The sequence below is a fragment of the Danio rerio genome, chromosome 7 (assembly GCF_049306965.1).
Source record: "Danio rerio strain Tuebingen ecotype United States chromosome 7, GRCz12tu, whole genome shotgun sequence".
In the NCBI taxonomy this organism is placed as follows: domain Eukaryota; kingdom Metazoa; phylum Chordata; class Actinopteri; order Cypriniformes; family Danionidae; genus Danio; species Danio rerio.
This window is the reverse complement of record NC_133182.1, coordinates 16171233-16194917: the sequence shown is the minus strand read 5'-3', so window position 1 is coordinate 16194917 and position 23685 is coordinate 16171233. Positions and strand designations below refer to the sequence as shown.

The following is a 23685-nucleotide window of genomic DNA, read 5'->3' as shown; positions in this document are numbered from 1 at the left end:
TTTTGACCAGCAGGTGTCGCTAAAGTTATATGCTTTTTCAAACGCTTCAGCATTAGCTTCCATCACTAGCATGTGTTCAGGTGGGCAGAATCACGGCAGGACATAATATATGAAATAGTACAGTTGGGAAATAATATCATTAAATCAGGAGTTATCATTTCATTATTGTGGGTACCAGCGCACATAGGGGTTAGTGGAAATGAGATGGCAGACAAGTTGGCTAAACAAGCAGCACAGCAAACTATGATAGACATGGACATCAAATACAGCAAGTCAGAAATCAAAAGTATAGTTAAAACCAAAATATTAGGAAAATGGCAACATATATGGAATAATGGGAGTACAGGACGTCAATATTACACCATACAGAACATAGTTGGGAAAGGTAGGGAAACAAGGAAAAACAAAAAGGAAGAAGACAAGTTCTCAAGAATGAGATTTAATCACACATCACTCAATAGCACACTACATATGATCAACAAACATGCAGATGGGATGTGTGAATGTAACAACCAGGAAACTGTAGAACATGTATTAATGCACTGCCCAATATATCAGACAGAAAGAAATATATTATTCACACAGTTACAGGAAAAACAAGTGGAACCTAACATAAAGAACATACTAAAGTTGAGCACGGGTGATGTATGTTTTAGATATGTTTATAACTATTTGAAAGACACAGGGTTGATTAATAGAATTTAGTATTTAGATGAATAGTTATCTATATCATATAGAGGTATTATAGAGAAAGAAATATCAAAGTTTGGGACATTTAGTAATTTATTTATATGTATAGGAAAAAGAATTAAAATTTTTATTTTATTTGTTTTTGGGTATATATATATATATATATATATATATATATATATATATATATATATATATATATATATATATTTTTTTTTTTTTTATGGTTGGGCTTTGTTTAACTATAAAACATGGTTTAGTTAACTCCGGATCCACACTCCAATCCAGATGGTGGCGGTAATGCACCAAAAGCTGGTTGCCAACCGCCATAAAACACACAAGAAGAAGAAGAAGAAGAAGTGTTCAGGTGGATTTCGTCAGTTTCAAGTTTGTTTTTGTCTCCCTTTCCACTAAGCAAAATCCTTCTCGTTTTCGAATTTCTATGCCTTGTCGGTAGGTTTTTCCACGCTCACGAGAAAACGTAAGTATTTTACATATTGATGGAAAAGTGGCTCATTCAGTTTGGTTTGAGCAAAACGTGCTAATGTCATTATCACTATAAAGTGACTTCGATGTCGTAACTTACATGATTGAATCAGTCCTATGAACAAAAATGAAATTCTGATGTTTTAATTTACTTAGTTAAACTTTTACACACATGCAGGTAGAATTATAAGTGTTTTGAAATATGTTTTTGTCAATTTTTGCCATGTTCTTTCATTAAATGGATGTGATTTTTGCTATAACACACACACACACACACACACACACACACACAGTTTAGCCAAATCAGTGTGTAAAAAGTAGGTAAATTAGATCAAATTAAAAAAGATTTTAAATATTCTCATTGTCTTTAACAAGTTATTTGATAAAATAAGTCATTTTCATCTCTTTTCTTTTGTTTTCATAATATTGTTAATCAATTTGCACGTGTCCTTGAAATATGTGTTAAATAAATGCTATCTTTAGCCAGAAATGTCCTCCCTGTCATTTTCCACCGTCATAAATCCTTCCTTGACATTGTGGACATATGCATTGTCATTGACACTGTATTTATTTATTTAATATTTTAATGTTAATTAGTTAATGTTTTATGTTACAACACGTATACACACATGCTACACCAGTAGATGCAATACATGAGTGGACATTACAAAGCTTTTGGCAATATCTGTCTCCGTCTATATAAAGAATATCCTTTTAAAGTTCTTATAATGGAGCTCATTGACTGTTTGAAATAAAAATACATGCTAATGTCCACCCTGTCATCTTGTTTTCCACCATCATGTTCAACTTATATGAAAATAAGCAAAGTATTTATAAAAATCTTGTGTGAGTTTAATTATCCAATAAGGGCCAGTTATTATTGTTTGAAAGTTTAACAAAATACTTTAGATGTTGGGTTTTATTTTGAAAAGAACGTGCAACTATTGCATATTTTATTGGGACATAAATGTTTTGTCCATCATTTCATTATTATAAATAGACTTTTTCCATAATCTAAAAAGTTGGGTTGGTAAAGGGACACTTTACCTTTCTGAATATATACATTTTATTATCACAATGCACTGGAAATATACTTATACTACTTTGAAATTGTCCATGACAGGGTTGACACAATTTGAGGTTTGTTCACTGTTTGTCTGCTTGCAGATTATTTGTAAAAACTGCAGGAGCTTGACCGAAATTAATTTTTTACAGCCTAAGGTCAAATTAATACAACAAATATGTGGTTAAATTAAAAATCTTAAACTTTAAAAAAGTTTGGGTTTGGAGATAAATTTGTGGGTTGGATAAAACTCTTATATTTTCCCCTTTGGCATCTGTGAAAACAAATGGTATAAATTCTGAATATTTTTCACTTTATCGTGGGACAAGACAGGGCTGTCCCCTGTCCCCACTTTTATTCGCCATAGCTATAGAACCCCTTGCAATAGCTTTTTGTTCCAGCCACAACATAACTGGTATTTTTAGAGCAAATAAAGAGCAAAAAATCTCTCTCTACGCAGACGATGATGTTCTGTATATTGCAAACCCGGAAACCAGTTTTCCCTATATTTTTAATATTATGAAACAGTTTAGTAGCATCTCAGGCTATACATTAAATTTAAATAAGAGCGAGCTCCTCCCAATTAATTCAGCTGCAAGAGCTCTTCCATTATTAGCGTTCCCATTTAAGCTAGCCTTACATCAGTTTCGTTACTTGGTAATAACAGTAACGAGGAAATATGTAGATCTTTTTAAGCATAATTTTATTCCAATTCTAGATCAAACGAAGCAAGATCTAGCGAGGTGGATGACTCTTCCACTATCGCTTGTAGGCAGAATTAATACCATAAAAATGAATATTTTGCCTAAATTTATTTTCTCATTTCAAAACATTCCAGTGTTTATCTTTTTTTTAAGACTTTAGATCAAATATTTTCAGAATTTATTTGGAATGGAGGCCCAGCAAGGATTCAGAAATTATTTCTCCAGCAACCTAAAAAATTAGGTGGATTGCTTTTCCCAATGTCTTATTTTATTACTGGCCAGCAAACATTCATAGCATCTTATATTGGAGCCAGTCCCATTACAGTCTTTGCCAATGGGTTCCAGCATGGGTTGTAATGGAATGTCACTCTTGTAGCAGAGTTTGCTTACATTCCTTGTTATGCTCATCATTGTCTAAATATTCTTGTTTTTCTTCTAACCCCCTAGTCTTACATTGTCTAAGAATTTGGAGACAATTTAGAAAGCATTTCGGTTTTCAGGCATTGTCGTGTTTGAATCCTATATATAAAAATCCTTCTTTTTTTGCCTTCTATATCAGATGGAGCATTTGCATTATGGTTTAGAAAAGGTATTGTAAATATGAATAATCTCTTTCACGAGAACACTTTTGTAACCTTTTCATATCTTTTAGAAAAATTCAAGCTACCAAAAACTCACTTCTTTAGGTATTTGCAGAATCGTGAATTTATAAGAAATACATTTTCTCACTTCCCCCATACACCTCTTAAACAACAGATTGATCAGATCTTGGAAATAAAAATCTCCAAGGGTGCTATCTCCAACATACATAAAACAAATTTCTCATTCAATATAATGTCAGATTCTTCATCCTTGTCTAAAATTAAACTAGACTGGCAATCAGATGTCAACCATGTTTTTTCAGACGATAAATGGTCAAAAGTTCTTCGTCGTGTACATACTACTTCTATCTGTGCTTGCCATTCACTGATACAATTTAAACTATTACATAGTTTAACTTTTGTCCAATAAATTCTATCTAAAATAAACCCAGAAATCGATCCCATTTGTGACAGATGCCGCAAGCTCCTCTACCATACCTTTTGGCTTTGTCCAGAGTTAATTTCTTTTTGGACATTAATCTTTAAATCAATATCTGATATTTTTCTTCTAAAAATTGAACCGTTTCCTTTAGTGGCACTGTTTAGACTCAATCCTACAAATGTATTGTTATCATCTTTGCAGTTAAATGTGTTAGCCTTTTGCTTAATAATTGCTAAAAGAATTATCCTATTAAACTGGAAAAAGCATTCTCCGTTAAACTACTTTAATTGGATGTATGACCTGTTACAGTTCATTCAAATAGAAAAAATTAGATATTCAATTAATGGCAAAACAGAGGATTTCTATACAGCTTGGCAACCTTTTCTGTTGTATTTTTAAAAAAAAAATTGCTTTATATATCCCATATTGCATATTTAGCCCTGTCTATATCTGTCTTTTTTTTTCTTTTTCCCCCTCCTGCTTTTGAATGATACAAACTTATCTAAAAGTGTATTAAGAAAAGAAATTGTGTGATATTTTACGTTTAACGGTAATGGCCTACTTAGGTGTCATTTGTTAATGTATTATTATTATTATTATTATGTTTTTTTTTCCTTTTGGTTTGTCTCTTCCTTTTTGTTGTTGTTGTTGTTTACTTTATTTCAATCTCAATATGACTCAGAGTAAGAACTGTGTTTAATTAACACTCAGTATTTTATATACTCTGTGAAAATATCTTGTTGTGGTTTTTCCTTCCCTCACTTGTAATACCTCTCTGATTGAGAATTGTCAATAAAAAGAGTTAAACTAAAAATCTTAAACTTTGTTTTGAAAATTCTGAAGTCTCAAAGCCGCTTTGTAGTGATGATGACCCATGAATAAGATTGTAAATTCACACGAATTAGCCACTAATTTTATGAAAAAGATCTGAATTGCAGTGAGATTACGTTGCCATTTCCCAGTATTCGATTACTTTGACCTAATTTGAGGGTAAGAAAACTGGGGGTAGATTCATAATGTGAAATAAAATGTTACGTTTCTTTTTTTTTCTTATAGGCTTGAAGAGATTAAAAAGATGGCAGAATCTTTACCATCATCATCAAAGCTAAAACGGACAAGGAGACAGAGTATTGATCAGATGTGCCAATGTACGTAATAAGAGCTAGAGAAAGAAAACGAAGCAAATAGCTCTTATTGTTAATATTCAATTTTATTACTAAGCATTTAACTTTGGTAACAAAATTCTCTTATATTAATTATTATTCTATGCAATCTATTTACATGTTGTCCAATAGCACTTTTTCCAGCTTGATCAGTTCCTAAAATCATTTTTACATGCTTGATGGTGGCATTTACCCTTTTAATGCCACATACAAGTGATCGAGTATTTGATATTTGCTCTGTTTTACCCAAAGTCTTATACATTTGACATTATTTGACCTGCAAATAATACATTTTCATGATTTATCATCTTTTCAGCTCTGTCATCCTCCCAGGGTCCTCTGTTTGAGGAGCTTCAGTGTTCAGTGTGTCTGGATGTGTTCACTGATCCAGTCAGCACTCCATGTGGACACAACTTCTGTAAAAGCTGCCTAAACGAGTGCTGGGACAAGAGTCAGAATTGCAACTGTCCAATCTGTAGTGAAACATTCAGTAAAAGACCCAAACTCAAAATCAACACAACACTTAGACAAGTAGTGCAGCTCTTTAAGGAAAGGTTGAGTAAATCGGAAGTGCAGCAGATGATCCAGGACCGAATCAAGAAGATTCAAGACATCAAACACTCAGCAGAACTCAGAAAAGTGAGTTGAAGCTATTCAATGTTTCTTAAATAATAATTTTATTTAATCCTGTAAAGCAGGGGTCACCAATCTTGTTCCTGGAGGGCCGGTGTCCCTGCAGGGTTTAGCTCCAACTTGCCTCAACACACCAGCCTGAGTGTTTCAAGTATACCTAGTAAGACCTTGATTAGCTTGTTCAGGTGTGTTTGATTAGGGTTGGAGCTAAAATCTGCTGGACACCGGCCCTCCAGGAACAAGTTCGGTGACCCCTGCTATAAAGGATACTTAATGATGAGAAATTAACTGTATATTTTAGAAAAGCACAGAGCGAGAGAAAGCATCCACTGTTGGGCTCTTCAGTGATCTGCTGCGCTCCATTGAGATATGTCAGGCCGAGCTGCTGGAGATGATAAAGGAGAAGCAGAAAGCAGCAGAGAAACAGGATGAAGAGCTGATTCAAGAGCTGCAGCAGGAAATCAATGAGCTGAAGATGAGTAATTCTGAGCTGGATCATCTCTCAAGCACTGAGGATAACCTTCAGCACCTAGAGGTCAGTGTATTTCTATCTGCTTACATCACAGGACAACACTCGCACTCCTGCTGAGGAATTTCTCCTCTCCTCCTGTTGTAGATTAACCCATCCATAGGCAGCCCTCCACACAGCAGGAACGGGCCTGAGATCAGTGTGGAGACTCTGAGGAGAGCTCTGACTCAACTGCAGGAAACTCTGGACCAGAAACTCAGTCAAACTGGTAGTCAATATTAAATGCAGCACAGAGAGCTTCTATTGACAGCATTAGTGTTTTTGTAAGGAAATCGGTTATCTGTGTTCCTTCATTTTTGAGTCACACTTGATATGTTTGCGGTCAAATGTAACTAATAAAAATTAGGTGAATAAGGAAAAACTTTTGATTTTTGTAAGTCTGCACTAAGGCGCAATCATAATTCTACCCCTCCTTACTCCTACCCCTCGTTTAGTGCATTTACGTGATGGGGTAGAAGTGTCCCAATTCTCTTTAGCTTGAGGGTGTAGAACTAAGGGAAGGCCTAGATTCAGAGATTTGTCAGGACTACACTCGAAAGCAAGGGGTACAAAAATTTCCCAGAATACACCAGCTACAACGGCAGCATGGCTACACATGGATTATTATTATAGTATGCTAATTCACATTATTTAGAATTTTTGCAACAAACAAGCATATGTTGTAATACATTCATAACGGCGTTCATGTTTTACCATCATGCTTAAAAAAAAAAAACGCTAAAAAAAAAACGCTAAATGTCTATACTCCATAATCATAACTTCTGTACAGCAGTCTCACAACATTCTGTCACTCGATAACATTCGAATACCCTGTCAGAAAAGTATAGTGGCTGGGAATGTGCTTTTTACAGTGTGTGCTATAATGTTAATGTTGTTTTTGTGTGTTTACATGATGAATATAGCCACGGTGTAAATGCACAGTACAGTTATGAGCTTATTGCCAAATTATATCATTATAAAAACGTGATTTCTTTGCCTTCAGTGATTTCCTGAAGGTGAATTCAAAAAAAAACGCAACTGGAATAACTACAGCAGTTGCCATCGTCAATCTCATATGAAGGAAGAGCTTGCAATGACATATAGTGACGTGTACAGGTGCTGCAGTGCTGTCCCAATTCTCATGGTAATTTTGAAGCCCTTCCCCTTCAAACTCTGTTTCAAGGGTCAAGGAGAAGGGGCAGGGGTAAAAAAAAAAAAATAGAAATATGATAGGGCCTTAGTTAATCATCCTATTTTCATTTTTTTTTTTTTTTAATTCAAAACAGGATTTTTTTGTTCAGGTCTAAACAAAGACGCCCAAAGGGATAAAGCAAACATTGAATGTAATAATTGGTCTATAATCTAATGCTGTTGTTGATCAATCAGTAAGCAACAGTAGCTACAGTATGGTATCATCCAAAGATGCAAATTAAATGTATGTGCAAAAACGAAATATCGCATAAAGGATGTGCGAATAAAGCAGCGTTTCTATCCAGTGAGTCAAAGAAAACAAAATCGTCACTTGCTCATATGCTGGTGCTGACCTACAGTAAAAATCGAATGTACTGCGTTAGGAAAAGCTGCGTCAATCTTTTCTTCATTTAATAAATGACTTGTGCCTCAGAAGACAATGCCAACACGTACTGAACATGTGGGGGCACTTGAAGGCATGAGACATGGAGCACAGACACTCTTAACAGTTCTGGAGCCAATTGATAATATAATAACACGAACATTGAAATTATTTAGGCGTTTTAGAATGACCAAAACATTATTTCAGATGTTTTACAATGCGGTCAAATTGTTGATTTGTGCATTTTCACACATTCTGATCATTATATGATCTCTTATAACAATCACTTGACCTTTTTTTAAATGCACATACTGGAATTTGTTCAGTTTCCAACATAATGCTCCTCTTTTCTTATCGAATAAAAAGTTTATCCTACTCAGTTATGCGCATATGTTTTTTATGCTCATTTTCAAAATGTATGCACATCTTGGCGTTACCATTAACTGTTTTTTATGTGCATATCCAAAATTGTTAAAAAAAATAGGGGGATGGAAACATAACTAGTCTCATTTCGTAAATAGTGAATCTTAATTTCTGATATTTTTAAATTTTTTATGTGTCAAATTTAAACTTTGAATGAATCGTTTGCTGTGATTTTTAAATGTAGCACAAAAATGAATCTGAAATCGCAAAACTGAGGTACGTTAATGATAACTCGTACCACTTTGGTGTTGAAAAGTTGATGACATTTGTTTTCTTAAATATGGCACACAAGACGATTTTCTAATAATTCAGTGGACCAGACTATACAGCAATTTGTACACCTAAAGCCATTGTTCAGATGCATTTCAATATATATTTTTTTATGTTTTGTCCTCAAACTGCTGCTGGATGTAGAACTAGTTCATTACAAATCTTACCCAAAGCAATTTGATTTTAGTTCTTAGTAGTTTGTTCTGTAGGCTGTGAAATAACTGAAATCATTCGACATAGTGAAAAGGAACTTTACTCTGGTCCTGGGTTGTCACGATCCTGAAATTCGGTACGAATCAATACTAAAATTTTTAAAAACCTCCATTTCCTGCGAAAATTTGTGTGCTGTTGATTGTAATCTTGACATTGTGTTCACTGAAATGTGAATGGGAGGCTGACAATGGAGGTTCGGATCCAAATGTAGGGTTTATTATAAGAATGGTCAGGCAAGCAATGATCAACAGGGCCAAACAGGCATATGCAGGCAAATCCAGAAGAGTGGTCAAATAACAGGTGGATAGTCAAAAGGAAGGCAGCAGACAGGAATAAACAAACAAACAAGGCGAGCGTCAAAAAACATAGCAAAGCACGGCAAAGGAAAACGTGTCGTAATCTCAAAGAAACAGAGTAACAAAACTCAGCACTGATGTGTGCGTGTGGTGTATAAATAGTCCTCGTAATCAGTTTATGAGCAGCTCCAAGCCGTGAATGTGTGTAATCTACCGAATGAGGAACAGGTGCGTATGAACGGTGCATGACTTGATATGTAGTTTGTGTAATGGCGAATTGGTAGTCCATTAGAGATTTGTGTGTTTACCAGCTATCTACTAGGATTGGATTGCTGTTGATTGTGGCATTCGCATGCTCAACAGAAATGATTGTGATTGGCCGTGAAGGTCATCATTTCACAAAACTCACTGTTGTTTACTGAGTGTAACCAGATACCGGGACACTGGAGCGTTTCAAAGTCACATCGATCAGCTGGTTTGTCTATAAGCTGACATATGAGCGATCCGCCAATGAATCGCGGCTTTAAAACGATCCAGTGTCTCTGAATCTGTGGTTACACTCAGAAAAAAGCGGTGACTTCGGTGAATTGATGACCTTAATGGCCAATCACAGTCGTTTCTGTTGAGCACATGAACACAATGGCAAATCAGCACTGTTTAAGAACCTGTTTAACAGTGCTGAAATGTTCGTGGAAGATGGACTGTTTTAAAATTTTAGTATCGATTAATACCGAATTCCAGTATTGTTACAAACCTACTCTGGCCAAAACCTTCCTGGAAATACTTATCTGAAAATAATTGCACACTTACAGTTAGAATGTTCATCAGCCAATCAGATTCAAGCATTAAACAGCCCCATGATGTAACCATATTTATTTAGCATTGTTTAGTACCAGAGCACAGTAGTAAAAAACATCAGAGGAACCGCTCTAGTTCATGACTGTTAAGATCCCGTCCTCATCTATTATTCTTTTTCCTTAGTGTTAAAGAGGATGCAGCGGTATGCAGGTACAGTGTCGGATCTACACAGGAATATATTTAATCTATGCTCACCCATACTAAACACTTTATTAATACAAACATGAATTCGTATTCTCTTCTCTCTCTCAGTGGAATTGACTATGGATCCCGATACAGCTCATCCAGAACTCCTCCTGTCTGATGACAGGAAACAAGTGAGAGTTCAAGACGTTGAACATGAGCTCCCAGATATCCCAGAGAGGTTTGATTATTGTCCTGATGTCCTGGCAAAGGAGGGATTCTCTGCGGGGAGATTTTACTTCGAGGTTCAGGTGAAGGGAAAGACTGACTGGGTTGTTGGAGTGGCCAGAGAATCGATTAACAGGAAGGGAGAAATCACAGTAAATCCTCAAAATGGATTCTGGGCTGTGGGTCTGAGGAATGAGAGTGAATATAAAGCCTGTACTGGTCCAGCTGTCTCCCTCTCTCTGAGAGTGAAACCGCAGAAGGTTGGTGTGTTTGTGGATTATGAGGAGGGTTTGGTCTCCTTCTATGATGTGGAGTCAAGATCTCACATCTACTCTTTCATTGGACAATCTTTCACTGAGAAAGTCTATCCTTTCTTCAGCCCTGAGGTTATTGAGGGAGGTCAAAATCCCCCGCTGATCATCTCACCAGTTATTTACAATGATTGAATGAATCCCAAAAGTAAAAAGCAACTCCAAAAATATGAGTAGTGCTGTTTTTTCCCACTTGTAATTTTCTAGTTATCAATACACAGATTAGACGTACTTCACACACGTGTAATAGTTTATCATTTGTCTATTTGATGACCAGTCTAGTTTTGGGATAATTTAGACCTGTGTTTCTCAACCATGCTCCTGGAGGACCATCAGCTCTGCACATTTTCCATGTCTCCTTTACCAAACACTCCTGATTGTGATCATCGGCTCATTAGCAGAGACTGAAAGAGCTGTATTATGTGTGATAGACAAAGACATCCAAAACATGCAGTGTTGGTGGTCCTCCAGGAACATGGTTGAGAAACACCGATTTAGACAACTACTAGATTGTCTTTGACAGCTTAAATTTAGCTTTATATCAGCCAAGTTGTCTGTTTAGATGTCTATTAGACTTATTTTAAACAAACAAAAAAATGTTTTGAGGACAAAAGAAAGCTTTTTGACTTCCAAGTACCCTGTTGTAATTCTTTTGTCATTTAGGTCTGATGGTCTGTTTAATATCCCACAAGTTTGAGATTACCATACGTTTTCTAACATCATAAGGAATCTTTACTAATGATGTAGTTGAGTTATATTGTTATAAAATAAAAGTAACACAAACCCTCAAAAATATGACATTATTTTCATTTTTTACACTTTAAAGGGTTAGTTCACCCAAAAATTCAAAACCTTTTATGTTGTGTTTACACAAGGTGCAGCAGTCGTAAATAAATTGCACTATTTGCGTGTAAATAGACACTTGAACATTTTGTGTTTACTCGTTTCATTCGCACAGGAAATTCACTTCACAATAGACACAGGTTCACGTCATAGGCTTGCCTTCTGTCCGCCTGGTGATTCTAACCTCATTGCTAAATGGCTAACATGGATTTAATGAGAAAGTAGCTGTGCTTTAGGTGCTTTAGGAAGGCTAAAAAACAGCATATATTCGTTCTGCGCCTTGTCTGAGTCCACTAGGTCCTTTCGGAGGTGCATCCAGCTCTGTGAGTTCCTCAACTCCTCCAGAAGCTATATGTGAATGATGGAGGCTTTCAGCTGTGCTTCAGACTAAGCCGAACACCGTTTGATAAGCTGTTGTTCGGTGTCGGCAAGAGGATTTCTCCTCGGGACACCAATAACATGCACTACGTCTTAATCATGCCCCTACAAGAGCAAGCTCCTGATTGGCTTATGTGACCAGAATGTCCACTGAAGTTCCGATTTTGCAACTTGAGTGATTTACACATTAAGCAACATTACATTTGCGTCTGGTGTCATTGCACCGTCACGGTTTCTTTCTTCTGTTGAACACAAAAGATGATGCATTGAAAAGTTCTGGTTTCTGGCTCCCACAGTTGCCCCCCACCATCTTTTTTTATTTTTGGTAGACAGTGGGTACCAACATTTATTGATGTATTTTGCTTGACAGAAGAAAAACATACTCAAATGTTTTAAACCACTTAAGAGAGAAAAAATGATAATGTAATTGTCATTTTGAGTGTACTATCCATTTAAATGATGTGACTGGAAAAGTTGAGGATAACAGAAGAGGTAACCGCCATCGGCAAGAAAACCACAAACTGACTACAGGAAACCAAGCTCAGCTAAAGTCCATATAAAATCACATTTACAACTGCACATTAAGACGCATGATACGGGGTCAAAGTCTGGCATGGCTGAAGGCACGGCTACTGAACAACCGTCTTTAAAAATACGATCTCAATAAATTCTCTGTGAAGACTTGATATTCACTCACAGGTAAGTTGTGGAAATAATTGCCTTTAATATACTTCATCTGCTTCAGAAGAGTATGTGTAGAATTAGAAATTCTATTTTATTAAGATTAAATGTCAGATTAAAGCACAAGCTAAATCTTATTTAGTTTGTTTACCAAGTAAAGTATTAAAAATTATATTTTTTATAATTCACTGTAAAACTAAAATACTAGGTTTTAATACAGAGTGTGATTTGTGTTGCTTCAGAGTACTTACCGTTGTTGGGGATGTGATGATTGGGTTTAATGATGTGAAATGAAATGCTTTTAATATTCCTGAAAAAGGAACAGTTGAATATTAACATCACCAGTACAGCGAACAGAGTATGGAAATACTTAAATCTAAGTCAATAATCATTGATGATGTTGTATCTGGACCGGAGGTTTGTAGTTCTACTATTGTCATTTTGTTGCTTCAGTTGATTTGTGTTCTGACTGTGTGCTACCACTTATATTGTAATTCCTCCCGTTACAACAGGATGTCACTGGAACATTTTGTCATATTAGATTCCATTACCACCATAATATTCAGATGGTTAGAACAGAAATTGCTGTAAACAACGTGAAAGCATGGATCCCCCCTGCTTTGAATCGATGTCTCTTTGTGATTGTGCAGAGAATATCCGCACATTTTGGGCACTGTATACCAAATATGATTTTGCTGTGTCTTGCTTTAAACTGTGTGACACAGCCTACCTACATTTTTCTGCTAACCCTGGTCATCTTTTATGACCATACTGAAACCCATATAGTGATGGCTACTTCCTGCAAGATAACACTACATTTTACAAAGCTGAAATCTTTAATGTGTACAGATAGGCCAGCTGTGATGGCAAATGTAACAGAGGACAGCTAGTGAGATGCTGTTCAGGTAAAACTTTTAGCCTCCTTGTTAGAGCAACTGACTCCCCAGCAAGGAATCACAGATTTGATTTTAGCTCTGAGGGAGTGGGTGGTGTAGGACTGGTGGGTTACATTTGTGCCGTGACTCGGATGGGAGTGAGATTTAGGAGTGTTGAATATATGGCGGAGTAGGGCGGAGGCCAGCTAGTGAAATGCTGTGCAGATAAAACCTCAGTCTCCTGATCTCAAAAGGTGCTCTAGCAATAGACGCTAAAGGCCACGGTCTTTAGCCTCCTTGTCGGAGCAAACGACTCCCATGCAAAGAATCGACGGTTTGATCCCAGCTTGGAGCGAGTGGGTAGTGTAATGCTGTGTTCACACCAGACTTGGATAAAGCATCAAACGCGTTAAGTCGCTGCAAAGATGCGAATAGACATCCTGTGTCACGAGTTGAGCGTTATGTGCGCTTGACACGTTTAACACAAGAATCATGCGATTTGCTCAAGTTTGAAAATTTGTACTTTAGTGGGTATCCACGTTAAACAATCAGGAGCTTGCTCTTGTAGGGGGCTGATTATGATGTAGTGCCTGTTGTTGGTGTCCCAAGGTGAAATCCTCTGGACAACAGTTCATCAAACTGGGCTCGGCCCAGTCTGAAGCACTGCTGAAAGCTTCCATCATACAGGTATAGTTTCTGGAGGAGTTGATGAACTCAGAGCTGAGTGCACCTCAGAAAGTATCTAGTGGACTCAGACACAGCGCCAACAAATTTACGCTGTTTTTCAGCCTTCCTAAAGCACAGCTAGTTTCTCAATAAAATCCATACTAGCCATTTAGCAACAAGCCAGAGGACCAGGCAGACAGAAGCCTTGACACGAATCGGCGTCAATTGGAAAGTAAATTTGACACGCAAATGTGACGCACAAATGAAGCGAATAAACTCAAATTGTTCACACGTCTATTTATACGCAAATATCGTGATTTATTTGTGCATGCCACATCTGGTGTGAACACAGCATAAGACCGGTGGGCTACACTTGCTTAGAACAACTTTCATCTGCCCATGTTTTTTGAGTTTTGTGGGTTAATGTTAAAAACAGAATTTCAGCAGTCTGTTATTGGAAGATAAGAACTATTGTAGGTGATATATTTTCATCATTATTTTTTATCTTTTCAGCTATGTCATCCTCCAGTAGTGTTCTGTTTGAGGAGCTTCACTGTTCAGTGTGTCGGAATGTGTTCACTGATCCCGTCAGCACTCCATGTGGACACAACTTCTGTAAGAGCTGCCTGAACACGAGCTGGGAGAACAGTCAGAACTGCATCTGTCCATTGTGTACTGAAACATTCAGTAAAAGACACAAGCTCAAAACCAACACGACACTTAGAGACATCGTGAAGCTTTTTGATGAAAGGTATAGCCTCAGAATATCTGGGGTTCTCTGTGACATCTGTGATGGGAGAAAGATGAAAGCCATGAAGTCCTGTCTGACATGTCAGACCTCTTTCTGTGAAACTCACCTGGAGCCTCATAGGAGAGTCCCGAACTTCAAGAAACACAAACTAATGGAGCCTGTGAAGAATATGAAAGAATATATTTGTCAGAAACATGACACACCTCTGGAGCTGTTCTGTAGAGATGATCAGATGTGTGTTTGTGTGTTTTGCACTGACGGAGACCACAAGACTCACCACACTGTTCCTCTAGAGGAGGAGAGTAAAGAGAAGAAGGTATGAGTTTCTCACAACAGGAAAACTCCAATAACTTGGTTGTAAATATTTGATCAAGATCTTCTGTTAGAAGATTTAAAATCCTCAACAAGTAATTAATTGTGTGCTTCTGTCTGTATATACTGTAGATTCAGATGATAAAGACTCAAAAAGATCTACAGAGTATGATCGAGGACAGAATTGGGAAGATTCAAGACATCAAACACTCAGCAGAACACAGGAAGGTGAGTTAATGATCTTCAATATTTGGTGGATGAAGTTTAAATTTCTCTCCTTAAAATATAACTGTACATTTCAGAAAAACACAGCACGGGAGAAAGTGTCATGTGTTGAGCTTTTTAGTGATCTGCTGCGCTCCCTTGAGAGATGTCAGGCCGAGCTGCTGAAGATCATAGAGGAGAAGCAGAAAGCAGCAGAGAAACAGGAGGAAGAGCTGATTCAAGAGCTGCAGCAGGAAATCACTGAGCTCAAGATGAGAAACACTGAGCTGGATCATCTCTCAAGCACTGAGGATCATCTTCAGCTCCTACAGGTCAGTGTATTTCTGTCAGCTCACATTACAGGGCGACACTCACACTCCTCCTGCTGAATGATTTCTTCTCTCCCTTGCTGTAGATTTACCCATCCATATGCAGCCCACCAAACAGCAGGAACTGGTCTGAGATCAGTATAAACACTGATGTGAGTGTGGAGATGCTGAGGACGGCTCTGACTCAACTGCAGGAAACTCTAGACAAGAAACTAAGTGAAGCTGGTAAGTCAATATAAAACACGGTATATTATTATTATTATTTTTAATAATTTGACTAGTTTGTACACGTGTTGTTTCTTGGTTGTTTCCTCTTGCATTTAAGTTTCCTTTTCCAGTGTTAAACATTTGTGTGTCCAGCTGACATCTCTTTTACTTGGAGCAGAGAGATTTCTCCCTGAAGAACCATACCTTCTTGCATGCTTTGCAGTGTCTATGTAGTCAGCCTCAGTGAGCAGTGCCATGTAAGCTTGTCAATATCTAAAGGCTGACAGTAACTTTGACTAAGTGCATGTAAATATAGCACAATATACTACCAGTAGTTTGGCTGATATCCTCTTTTGTTGTCCATAACCAAAATGAGATGTTTGGCATTATCTCAGATTAGCCAGTTGCCTTAATCAGTGAGCCCTTTTTTATTTTGACTCTCTAAATGAGGGATTCTTGATTCTTGTTTGCCCGCTGGTCCCACACAGCTGTCCATTTTCATCCCCGAAATCTCTGCTGGCTTTCCTCAGCTTTCAAACTCCTTCATGCCCAGAGTCTCCCCAGTTCTGGCCCAGTTCTTTATCTCCTTCATCCCCTGAGTCTCCACATGCCCTCTCTAACTCTCCATCTCCTTCACTATATGAGTCTCTACTGGTTTTCCTCAGCTCTCCATCTACTGAGTCTCCACATGCCCACTCTAACTCTCCATCTCCTTCACTTTATGAGTCTCTACTGGTTTTCCTCAGCTCTCCATCTACTGAGTCTCCACATGTCCTTTCTAACTCTCCGTCTCCTTCATCCCCCGATTCTCTGCTGCTCTGCCACAGCTCTATCTACTTAATCCCCTGAGTATCTGTTGGTCCCGCCCAGCTCTCCATCTCCTTCATCATCCTATCTATTGGTCTGCCCCAGCTCTATTTATTTATTCTTTTAGCTCTAAGTATCTTCTGTTCCTGGCCAGCTCCTGCTCTCCTTTGCCTTCCAGGTCTCGGCTGGTTCCAAAAAACACCTGGTCTCTTTCATCGCCTGAGTCTCTGCTGGTCCAGCCCAGCTCCTGGTCCTCTTCATTTCCAGAGTCTCAGCTGGTCCCTTCCAGCTATCCATATCCTTTGTCCCCCAAGTCTCCTGTGGTCCCACCCAGCTACTCCTTGGCTTCTTTAGTCTCCACTGTCTCAGCTGGTCCCTTCCACCTATCCACATGCTTTGTCCCCTCCCTAAGTCTCCAGTGGTTACACCCAGCTACGTGTCTCCTTGGTCTCCAGTGGTCCTGGTCAGCACTTTTTCTCATTTATTTACTGAGTCTACTCTGGTCAGCCATTCTTCTAGCCATGTCATCACTGCCCATTGTAATTCCCTCAACTTGCACTTAGCCAACTGCATCTGGCAGTGAGTATTATTATCAGTACTTCTATTAGTCAGCACCATCTGGTCATTAGGACCCTCCATCTCCACCTCCAGCCTTTAAGCTATAGACTCAACCTCATCCCTCAGACCCAATGGCACCACACTGGCTCCATGCTCCTATGAGTGCAACATGACGCATCATACCACCATCTCCACCAGCCTTCTTCATCCCCTACCTCTACCATCCACCTGCCACAACCTCGAGACCCCTACACAATTCATTTCATCCATCTTTGTCCCCCTCACTCTCTATCCAGCTTCATCATTGTCCTCAGTTTCTCTAGCTTCACTGCAGACTTTCCAATCTCTGCAACAGACCCTTGATCTGTCAACTCTGCCTTGCACTCCATTTCCTCATCTCCACTACCATTAGCTTTATCTTTGCCAGTCAGCTCCCTGGTAAAGTCATCCACATCTCCATGGCTCATCTCTTCCTCAATTCATTTGATGGCCATTGCTATGACTGTTTCTTTTCTCTCTGCTGCTCTTTGGTCTTCTGTGGTTCCTCTCCCACCACCATCCTGATTCCTCAGTTTGTCACATCCTCCTCATCCTCCTCCAATGTCCTCTCCCTTTCCCCGAATCTTGAATTTGTAATGTCTTTTTTTTTATTATTTAGATGGAATTTTTGTGAAGTTTATTTATAAACAAATTTCGAGAGATCACATGCTTATGATTGACCACAGCTGGTCTTGCATTAGCTAATACATGATTTACCAATCAGATGACTCCTAAGTCACTATAAATAACAAGAGATTCATACCACAGTTATCTTTGTTTTGAAGAATCCCCCCCTTCCAGCCCTACTCATCCTCCTTTTCCTAGATTGGGCAACACATCGGACCAGTGGGCCTGTGGTTAGCACTGTTACCTCACAGGAAGAATGTCAATGGTTCAAGTCCTTACCAGGCCAGTCAACGTTTCTGTGTGGAGTTTATATGTTCTCCTCATGTTAGCGTGGGGTTCCCCGGTTTTCTCCCACCATCCAAAGACATGCAACATAAGTGAATTGACTAATCCAAATTGGCGTCATAGATGTGCTCCTAGTCAGCAGTGGGGGATTCTCGAGATCTACCTGAGCTCAAACTCCCCTCTTGCCCTGCAAATGGGAGGAAACCCTGGGCTCGGGGATCTTATGAGCTCAGGACTCTTTCCCGAGACAGCATGCCAAACATGCTTTATAATCAATGGTTTGTGCATGCATTCATTTGTATTAACCTTTGCTGAGATGAGTAAATGACATCAGCAAGACACGTACATTAAAGGGACACTTTGCTTTTATTACAGTACATGAATGTTAAGATGTCTTCATCTTTTTTTTAATTATTTGTGTTGACAGTGTTGAGGAGGATGCAGCAGTATGCAGGTACAGTGACTGATCTGTTCAATCACATAGTAATAACTTCACAAATAATTATAGCTTTCAAACATACACATGTAAAGTGATTCGTTTGTGATGACGTGATTTATATTCTCCAATCTCTCTCTCTGTTTCTCAGTGGATGTAACTCTGGATCCTGATACAGCTCATCCATGTCTCATCCTTTCTAATGATGGGAAACAAGTGAAAGATGGAGAGATTAATCCAAATATCCCAAACAACGCAGAGAGGTTTGATGAATTTGTCTGTGTTCTGGGGAAAGAGGGATTTTCTTCAGGGAAATTTTATTTTGAGGTGGAGGTAAAAGGAAAGACTGAGTGGGATTTAGGAGTGGCCAAAGGATCAGTTAACAGAAAGGGAAGAATCATAATGAGTCCTCAGGATGGATTTTGGACAGTGGCTCTGAGAAAAAAGAATAAATATTGGGCTTGCCCTTGTGTCCCGCTGTCTCTGAGACTGAAGCCACAGACAGTGGGGGTGTTTGTGGATTATGAGGAGGGTCTGGTCTCTTTCTATGATGTGGAGTCCAGATCTCATATGTACTCTTTCACTGGTCAGTCTTTGTTTTTTCAGTCTGAGCAACTCCATCCTTTCTTCAGCCCATGTCTCTATGAAGAAGGTAAATATTCAGCTCCGCTGATCATTTCACCTGTTAATTTCAGTTAATGAACACACAGCTCGGGTAAAAGATTATTTTGTACTATGAATCTAAATATGCATGTTTGCTTTTTTTACATTATTATTTTGTTCTTTGACATTGGTAGATCCTGTAACTACATTATTTGGCTGCAAAATCAACAAAAAAAAATCTATTTATTGTCCTGAAAGTTATTTATATTTCATACAAAATACAAAGAAATCTAAAATTCACATTCGTTTGATTGTAATTTCATAGATAATATGTGTTGACTATTTCAGTTTTTTTGTCTTTTAAGAACATTAACAGACTCTCCAGATCATTTTATAACCATTTTATTGTTTAGTTTCTAATTATGACTATTATCTTTTCATTTGTTTTGTAAATCAGACATTTACGCATTCAAATGCAACAACTTTCAAATTATTCAACATATTAAAGATTTTAGACTGGTTAAGTTTTGACTCTTTAAAAATCTGTCATACAGAATAGATATGAAATGGGAATAAAAGAGTTAATCTGAGTTTGGTTTATGAATAAATTAATCATAAAATGTAAACATGAGTTCAGCTTTAGGACTGATGTATGTGTGTGTAACAGCAGTGTTGATGGCTATTATTAAACAGTACCCTGTATACACACATATGCCACAAAGTAAAATACATCCTCACAGGTAAGAAAGGCTTTGATAAGTAAACAGAAATATTGACAATAAGAGAACAAAAACAGAAGCTCCACCGTACCTGCTTGATGCTCAAGAACAAACATTGTTGGTTCTGGTACAAAAGATTTGTTTTGGGTGAAGTAGATGCCCTTCACTAATCATTTGGGCCTTTTACAACCAAAAGAAATACACACATGTATACACTCACATGTATACACTCATTCATTTATGCAGAGATCCAATAGATATATAACATTCACATAAAGATGGTTGTGTTTCATCTTCAGGGGCATGAAGCACTATAGTTATTGTAAGTAGTTTTATTTTGCATATGCTTAAGTTGTTTGTTTGTTGTGAATTGTAACGTATACAAAAGATAGTGATGTGCGGATCGATACTAAAATATTGAAATTTCCGAGACCAGCTTAGTATGTTTTAGAATCGATTATCTTATCAAAATATCGATTTTTTTATTCATTCAGATCAAATGTGTAGTTTATTGGAAATATAAATGCAGCGGAAAGTAACCACAATTACCCTAGTTTATCTGAATAATGGCAACTTAGTTGGAACTACTTGTTCTTCCGCCTGCCAAGTCATGTGCGTAATATGGCACTGTACAACTGCAGAGCACGCTAGCTAGCCACTCAGTCCACTCCACTGGCATATGTTCAGTCACACTATCATTAGATGTGGGTGACCGCAAGTGAAGTATGTGTGGAGCTACTTCACTTCCATAAACTCAAACGATGCAGTTTGTGACACGTGTAACAAAACAGCGAGGTACCTTTGTAATAACACAAACCTAATCAAACTCTAAATATAAATCACAAGACAGAATATGACTCTGTCATGACTAGGTGGTCAGAACAGGAGGAAAGGAGAGGCACAGGTGCTGCTAGGGCGAGACACTTTCACAGTCCTTAGGCTGTATTTTTGGGGCTTGGGTTTTTGTAACAATGATAAAGAAACGGAAAAAGGTTCAAAATCTTCAAGGGGACCGGATTAACAAGTCACTAAATTAAAAGGTGTAAATGTTTATTGTTTTAATGTTGAATGTTCAGGTAGGCGTTTTAAGATATACATGCTCAGATGCTGTCAATAAATATGTAAATTGGCTCTTTTGTTGTATGTTAACTCTTCATCAACAAACAATATACAAGAATAACCCATAATATGTCTCATAATCAGTATGAAGTGACACTTTTAAGTACACTACTTGTCACTTTAATTTACCGGATTAATTTTTAATTTTTTTAATTTTCGGATCGGTATCGCCAATACTCGCCTCCATTTTACTTGGTATCGGATCGGATAGGAAACCAGTGGTATCGCACATCACTAACAAAAGACTGTGGGTAACTGGAAAAAGGATACAACTGATGGATTATTCAAAACTTGAGAATTGAATTGCGATGTCCTTGATGACTTATCATTTTAAATACGTCTTACTTGGATACATGGATTTAATTAAGAAACACTGAAATTGAACCCAGAACCAGAAATGAAATAATCCTTTGCTTTAGCGTGTAATAGACTACCAGTGCAGGTTACTAATGCTGAATTATATAAACTTTTATTGAAATCCAATCTTGATCCTCTCTTGTCTTGCTTCTATATCTGATAGATTCTGACTATATCAATTAGACACAAAACCAGTGTATCCACTGCATAACAAAAATGTATATAATGTTAAAAGGATAGTTCACCCAAAAATGATAATTATGTCATTGTAAGATGGCTAAATCTCTCCAGAATATCAGACCCTAATAACTCTTATGCAATGCAATGTTCTAATGTGAGAAGTGATGAAGAAACCAGCTGTTCAACTGTTTTATCCAAGTCACTGTTGACAATGCAAACACAGGCTGGAGAAACAGAGCTACACTACAGCAGGGGGGTAATGCGAGAAAGTCAGCCTTCTCCTTCCACCTCAAGCCCCCTTGACCCTTATGTTACTTTCTGATTAGAGCACATTTCACATAAAATGTTCAAGGTTGTAATATGGTGTATCTTGCAGCACTATATTCATGTTTGGTCTCATTTTTAATGTCTCTGTGTGATTGGTAAAGTGGTCTTAATTTTACAGTAATATTTCACTGGTATATGTTGATTTGGTTTTTGACTTTGATAAGATCTTGATAAGATGCTCTCCCTCCTAAGGCCCCGTTTACACTAGTGCGTTTTAGTTTTAAAACGGCGTTTTAGAATGAAAACGATCCGCGTCCACACTCGCGTTTTACCCAGCGTTTCTGAACTGCTCTCCGTCCACACCAAAACGCTGAAAACGCACATCACGTGACCACACTCACACTCTCGGGCAAGCGCTGCAGCCCATATACCCAGATGAGAGCTCTGCTAGTCGGACTTCTCATCAAGCATCTCCCGCTGGATCTAATCTCACTATATTTATTTAACGGGATATTTCATTTATCTTGTTGTCTTTATCTAACGACATATTACCTGACTTTGGGCATTGGAATCTATTAGGCTACTTGTTCTCAGGTAACGTGTTTTGGCTGAGCGCAAGGGTTAATGATTAATGTAACCACGTACATTCTGTATATTGACTGATCGCTTGCCTTTATTTCCTATAATGTATAAACTTATTGTAAGTTATACTTTTATAATGGCCATAATCGATTATTAAAACTGATATTCAGCAAAAGAGATGGTGTGTTTCGTATTTTCACTGAAATTGAAAGTAGGCAGTTGTTATCGGCTCCGTTTTGTTATAAATATCCACACAGTGAAGATGACGCTCATATATGCAGTACAACGCCTCAACATTTCTGATGTCTGTTAAGTTGCTAATATTAAAATGAAAATAGGCAGTTCCTTAAATCATGTTTACATTTTATTGTTGAGAAAGTGAAACAACGAAGCCAGGGTAATGTGAATGAAGTTATAAAGTACACTGTTCCCTTTGAAGATTTACCCGTGTCCTCGGTATAGTCTGCTTTTCCGTATCAAACTGAGAAGAAGAGACTGCAGCCTTGATCAAACTTGCGAAGTCTGAACTTACACGGAGAAAATGCAGGACTGAACTGTGCGTGTTAGGCTACTTAATATTCAGGAAAAGCCCCAATCAGAGAGACGAACGTCTGCAGCCCCGCCCGTTTTCAGATGTCTCCGTTTTCCATCATCCACACTGAGACGGAGCAGCAGCGTTTCAGAATGAAAATGGCCTTTCCAGCGTTTTCGAAACGCTCCGTTTTCGGCGCTCGAGAACTCCGGTGTAGTGTGGACGGATGGCGTAACCGTAGCAAAACTTATGCGTTTTCAAACTAAAACGCATTAGTGTAAACGGGGCCTAAGAGATGGTTAAGTCAGGCCAGGGTTTCTGTGACACTTCTATTGTCTTGAATTTATGGCTGTTTGTTTTGACTTGAGTATATAAGGTAACATGTGCTTTAGGACGGGGGGAGATCTTGTAAAAAGACACCCCATTGCAGCATCTCTGAGACTTTTGCTGCAATGTACTTCTCTGGTCAGGTATGCATCTCTAACTCTTTGATTTATCTTTGATTAATGGATGTTGTATTGTTACAGTCTCATCTCTGAATTGGCTTCCTGATGATTTATTATGTAATTGGCAGAATACAATTTTACCTGACAAATAAAATGTTAAGTTTTGATTAATTCTGGAGTTTTGCGAATTCATTGTATCCAGTAGATTACGAGGAGTCTTCATTACCTTTATAGTATGGCATAAATTGAATTGATTAATAGGCACATTTGATTATTTGTAGCCATAGCGTGCTGATAACATGTAGACCTTTTAGTCA

The 23685-nt window shown here is 37.9% G+C and overlaps 2 protein-coding genes across 8 annotated transcripts in view; both read left to right on the top strand.

The window, feature by feature from the left end:
• The first annotated feature begins 1049 nt into the window (after positions 1–1049).
• btr04 (bloodthirsty-related gene family, member 4) lies at positions 1050–11358 on the top strand. 2 transcript variants are annotated; one of them, XM_017356979.4, is made up of 7 exons: positions 1050–1171; positions 5023–5114; positions 5446–5768; positions 6064–6297; positions 6379–6499; positions 10027–10053; positions 10156–11358. In XM_017356979.4, the coding sequence occupies exons 2-7, from the start codon at positions 5042–5044 to the stop codon at positions 10698–10700; spliced, it is 1323 nt and encodes a 440-aa protein (XP_017212468.1). In that variant the 5' UTR covers positions 1050–1171; positions 5023–5041; the 3' UTR covers positions 10701–11358. The 2 variants fall into 2 exon arrangements, with proteins under 2 accessions (XP_017212468.1, XP_068078650.1); XM_068222549.2 differs by lacking the exon at positions 10027–10053.
• Positions 1050–23685, top strand: part of LOC100535633 (E3 ubiquitin-protein ligase TRIM21) — a 33616-nt gene continuing 10980 nt past the window's right edge. Inside the window, exons 1-13 of one of the 6 annotated variants that reach the window (XM_073908137.1) lie at positions 1050–1171; positions 5023–5114; positions 5446–5768; positions 6064–6297; positions 6379–6499; positions 10027–10053; positions 10156–10514; positions 14522–15075; positions 15204–15299; positions 15374–15607; positions 15691–15829; positions 18555–18581; positions 18715–19215. In XM_073908137.1, coding sequence (XP_073764238.1) covers positions 14524–15075; positions 15204–15299; positions 15374–15607; positions 15691–15829; positions 18555–18581; positions 18715–19215 — 1549 coding nt within the window. In that variant the 5' untranslated portion in view covers positions 1050–1171; positions 5023–5114; positions 5446–5768; ... (3 more) ...; positions 10156–10514; positions 14522–14523. Of the gene's footprint in view, positions 1172–5022; positions 5115–5445; positions 5769–6063; positions 6298–6378; positions 6500–10026; positions 10054–10155; positions 10515–10987; positions 13373–14521; positions 15076–15203; positions 15300–15373; positions 15608–15690; positions 15830–18554; positions 18582–18714; positions 23540–23685 lie in introns of those variants that run through there. The other 5 variants (XM_009302977.5, XM_073908136.1, XM_068222548.2 and 2 more) reach the window with 5 other exon arrangements.

Bases quoted from the DNA above. Each gene is read 5' to 3' on its own strand.
- btr04 (XM_017356979.4), top strand. From the start codon at position 5,042: ATGGCAGAATCTTTACCATCATCATCAAAGCTAAAACGGACAAGGAGA. The intron at 5,115-5,445 runs GTACGTAATAAG...TCATCTTTTCAG, and splicing joins TATTGATCAGATGTGCCAAT to CTCTGTCATCCTCCCAGGGT. The intron at 6,298-6,378 runs GTCAGTGTATTT...CTCCTGTTGTAG, and splicing joins ATAACCTTCAGCACCTAGAG to ATTAACCCATCCATAGGCAG.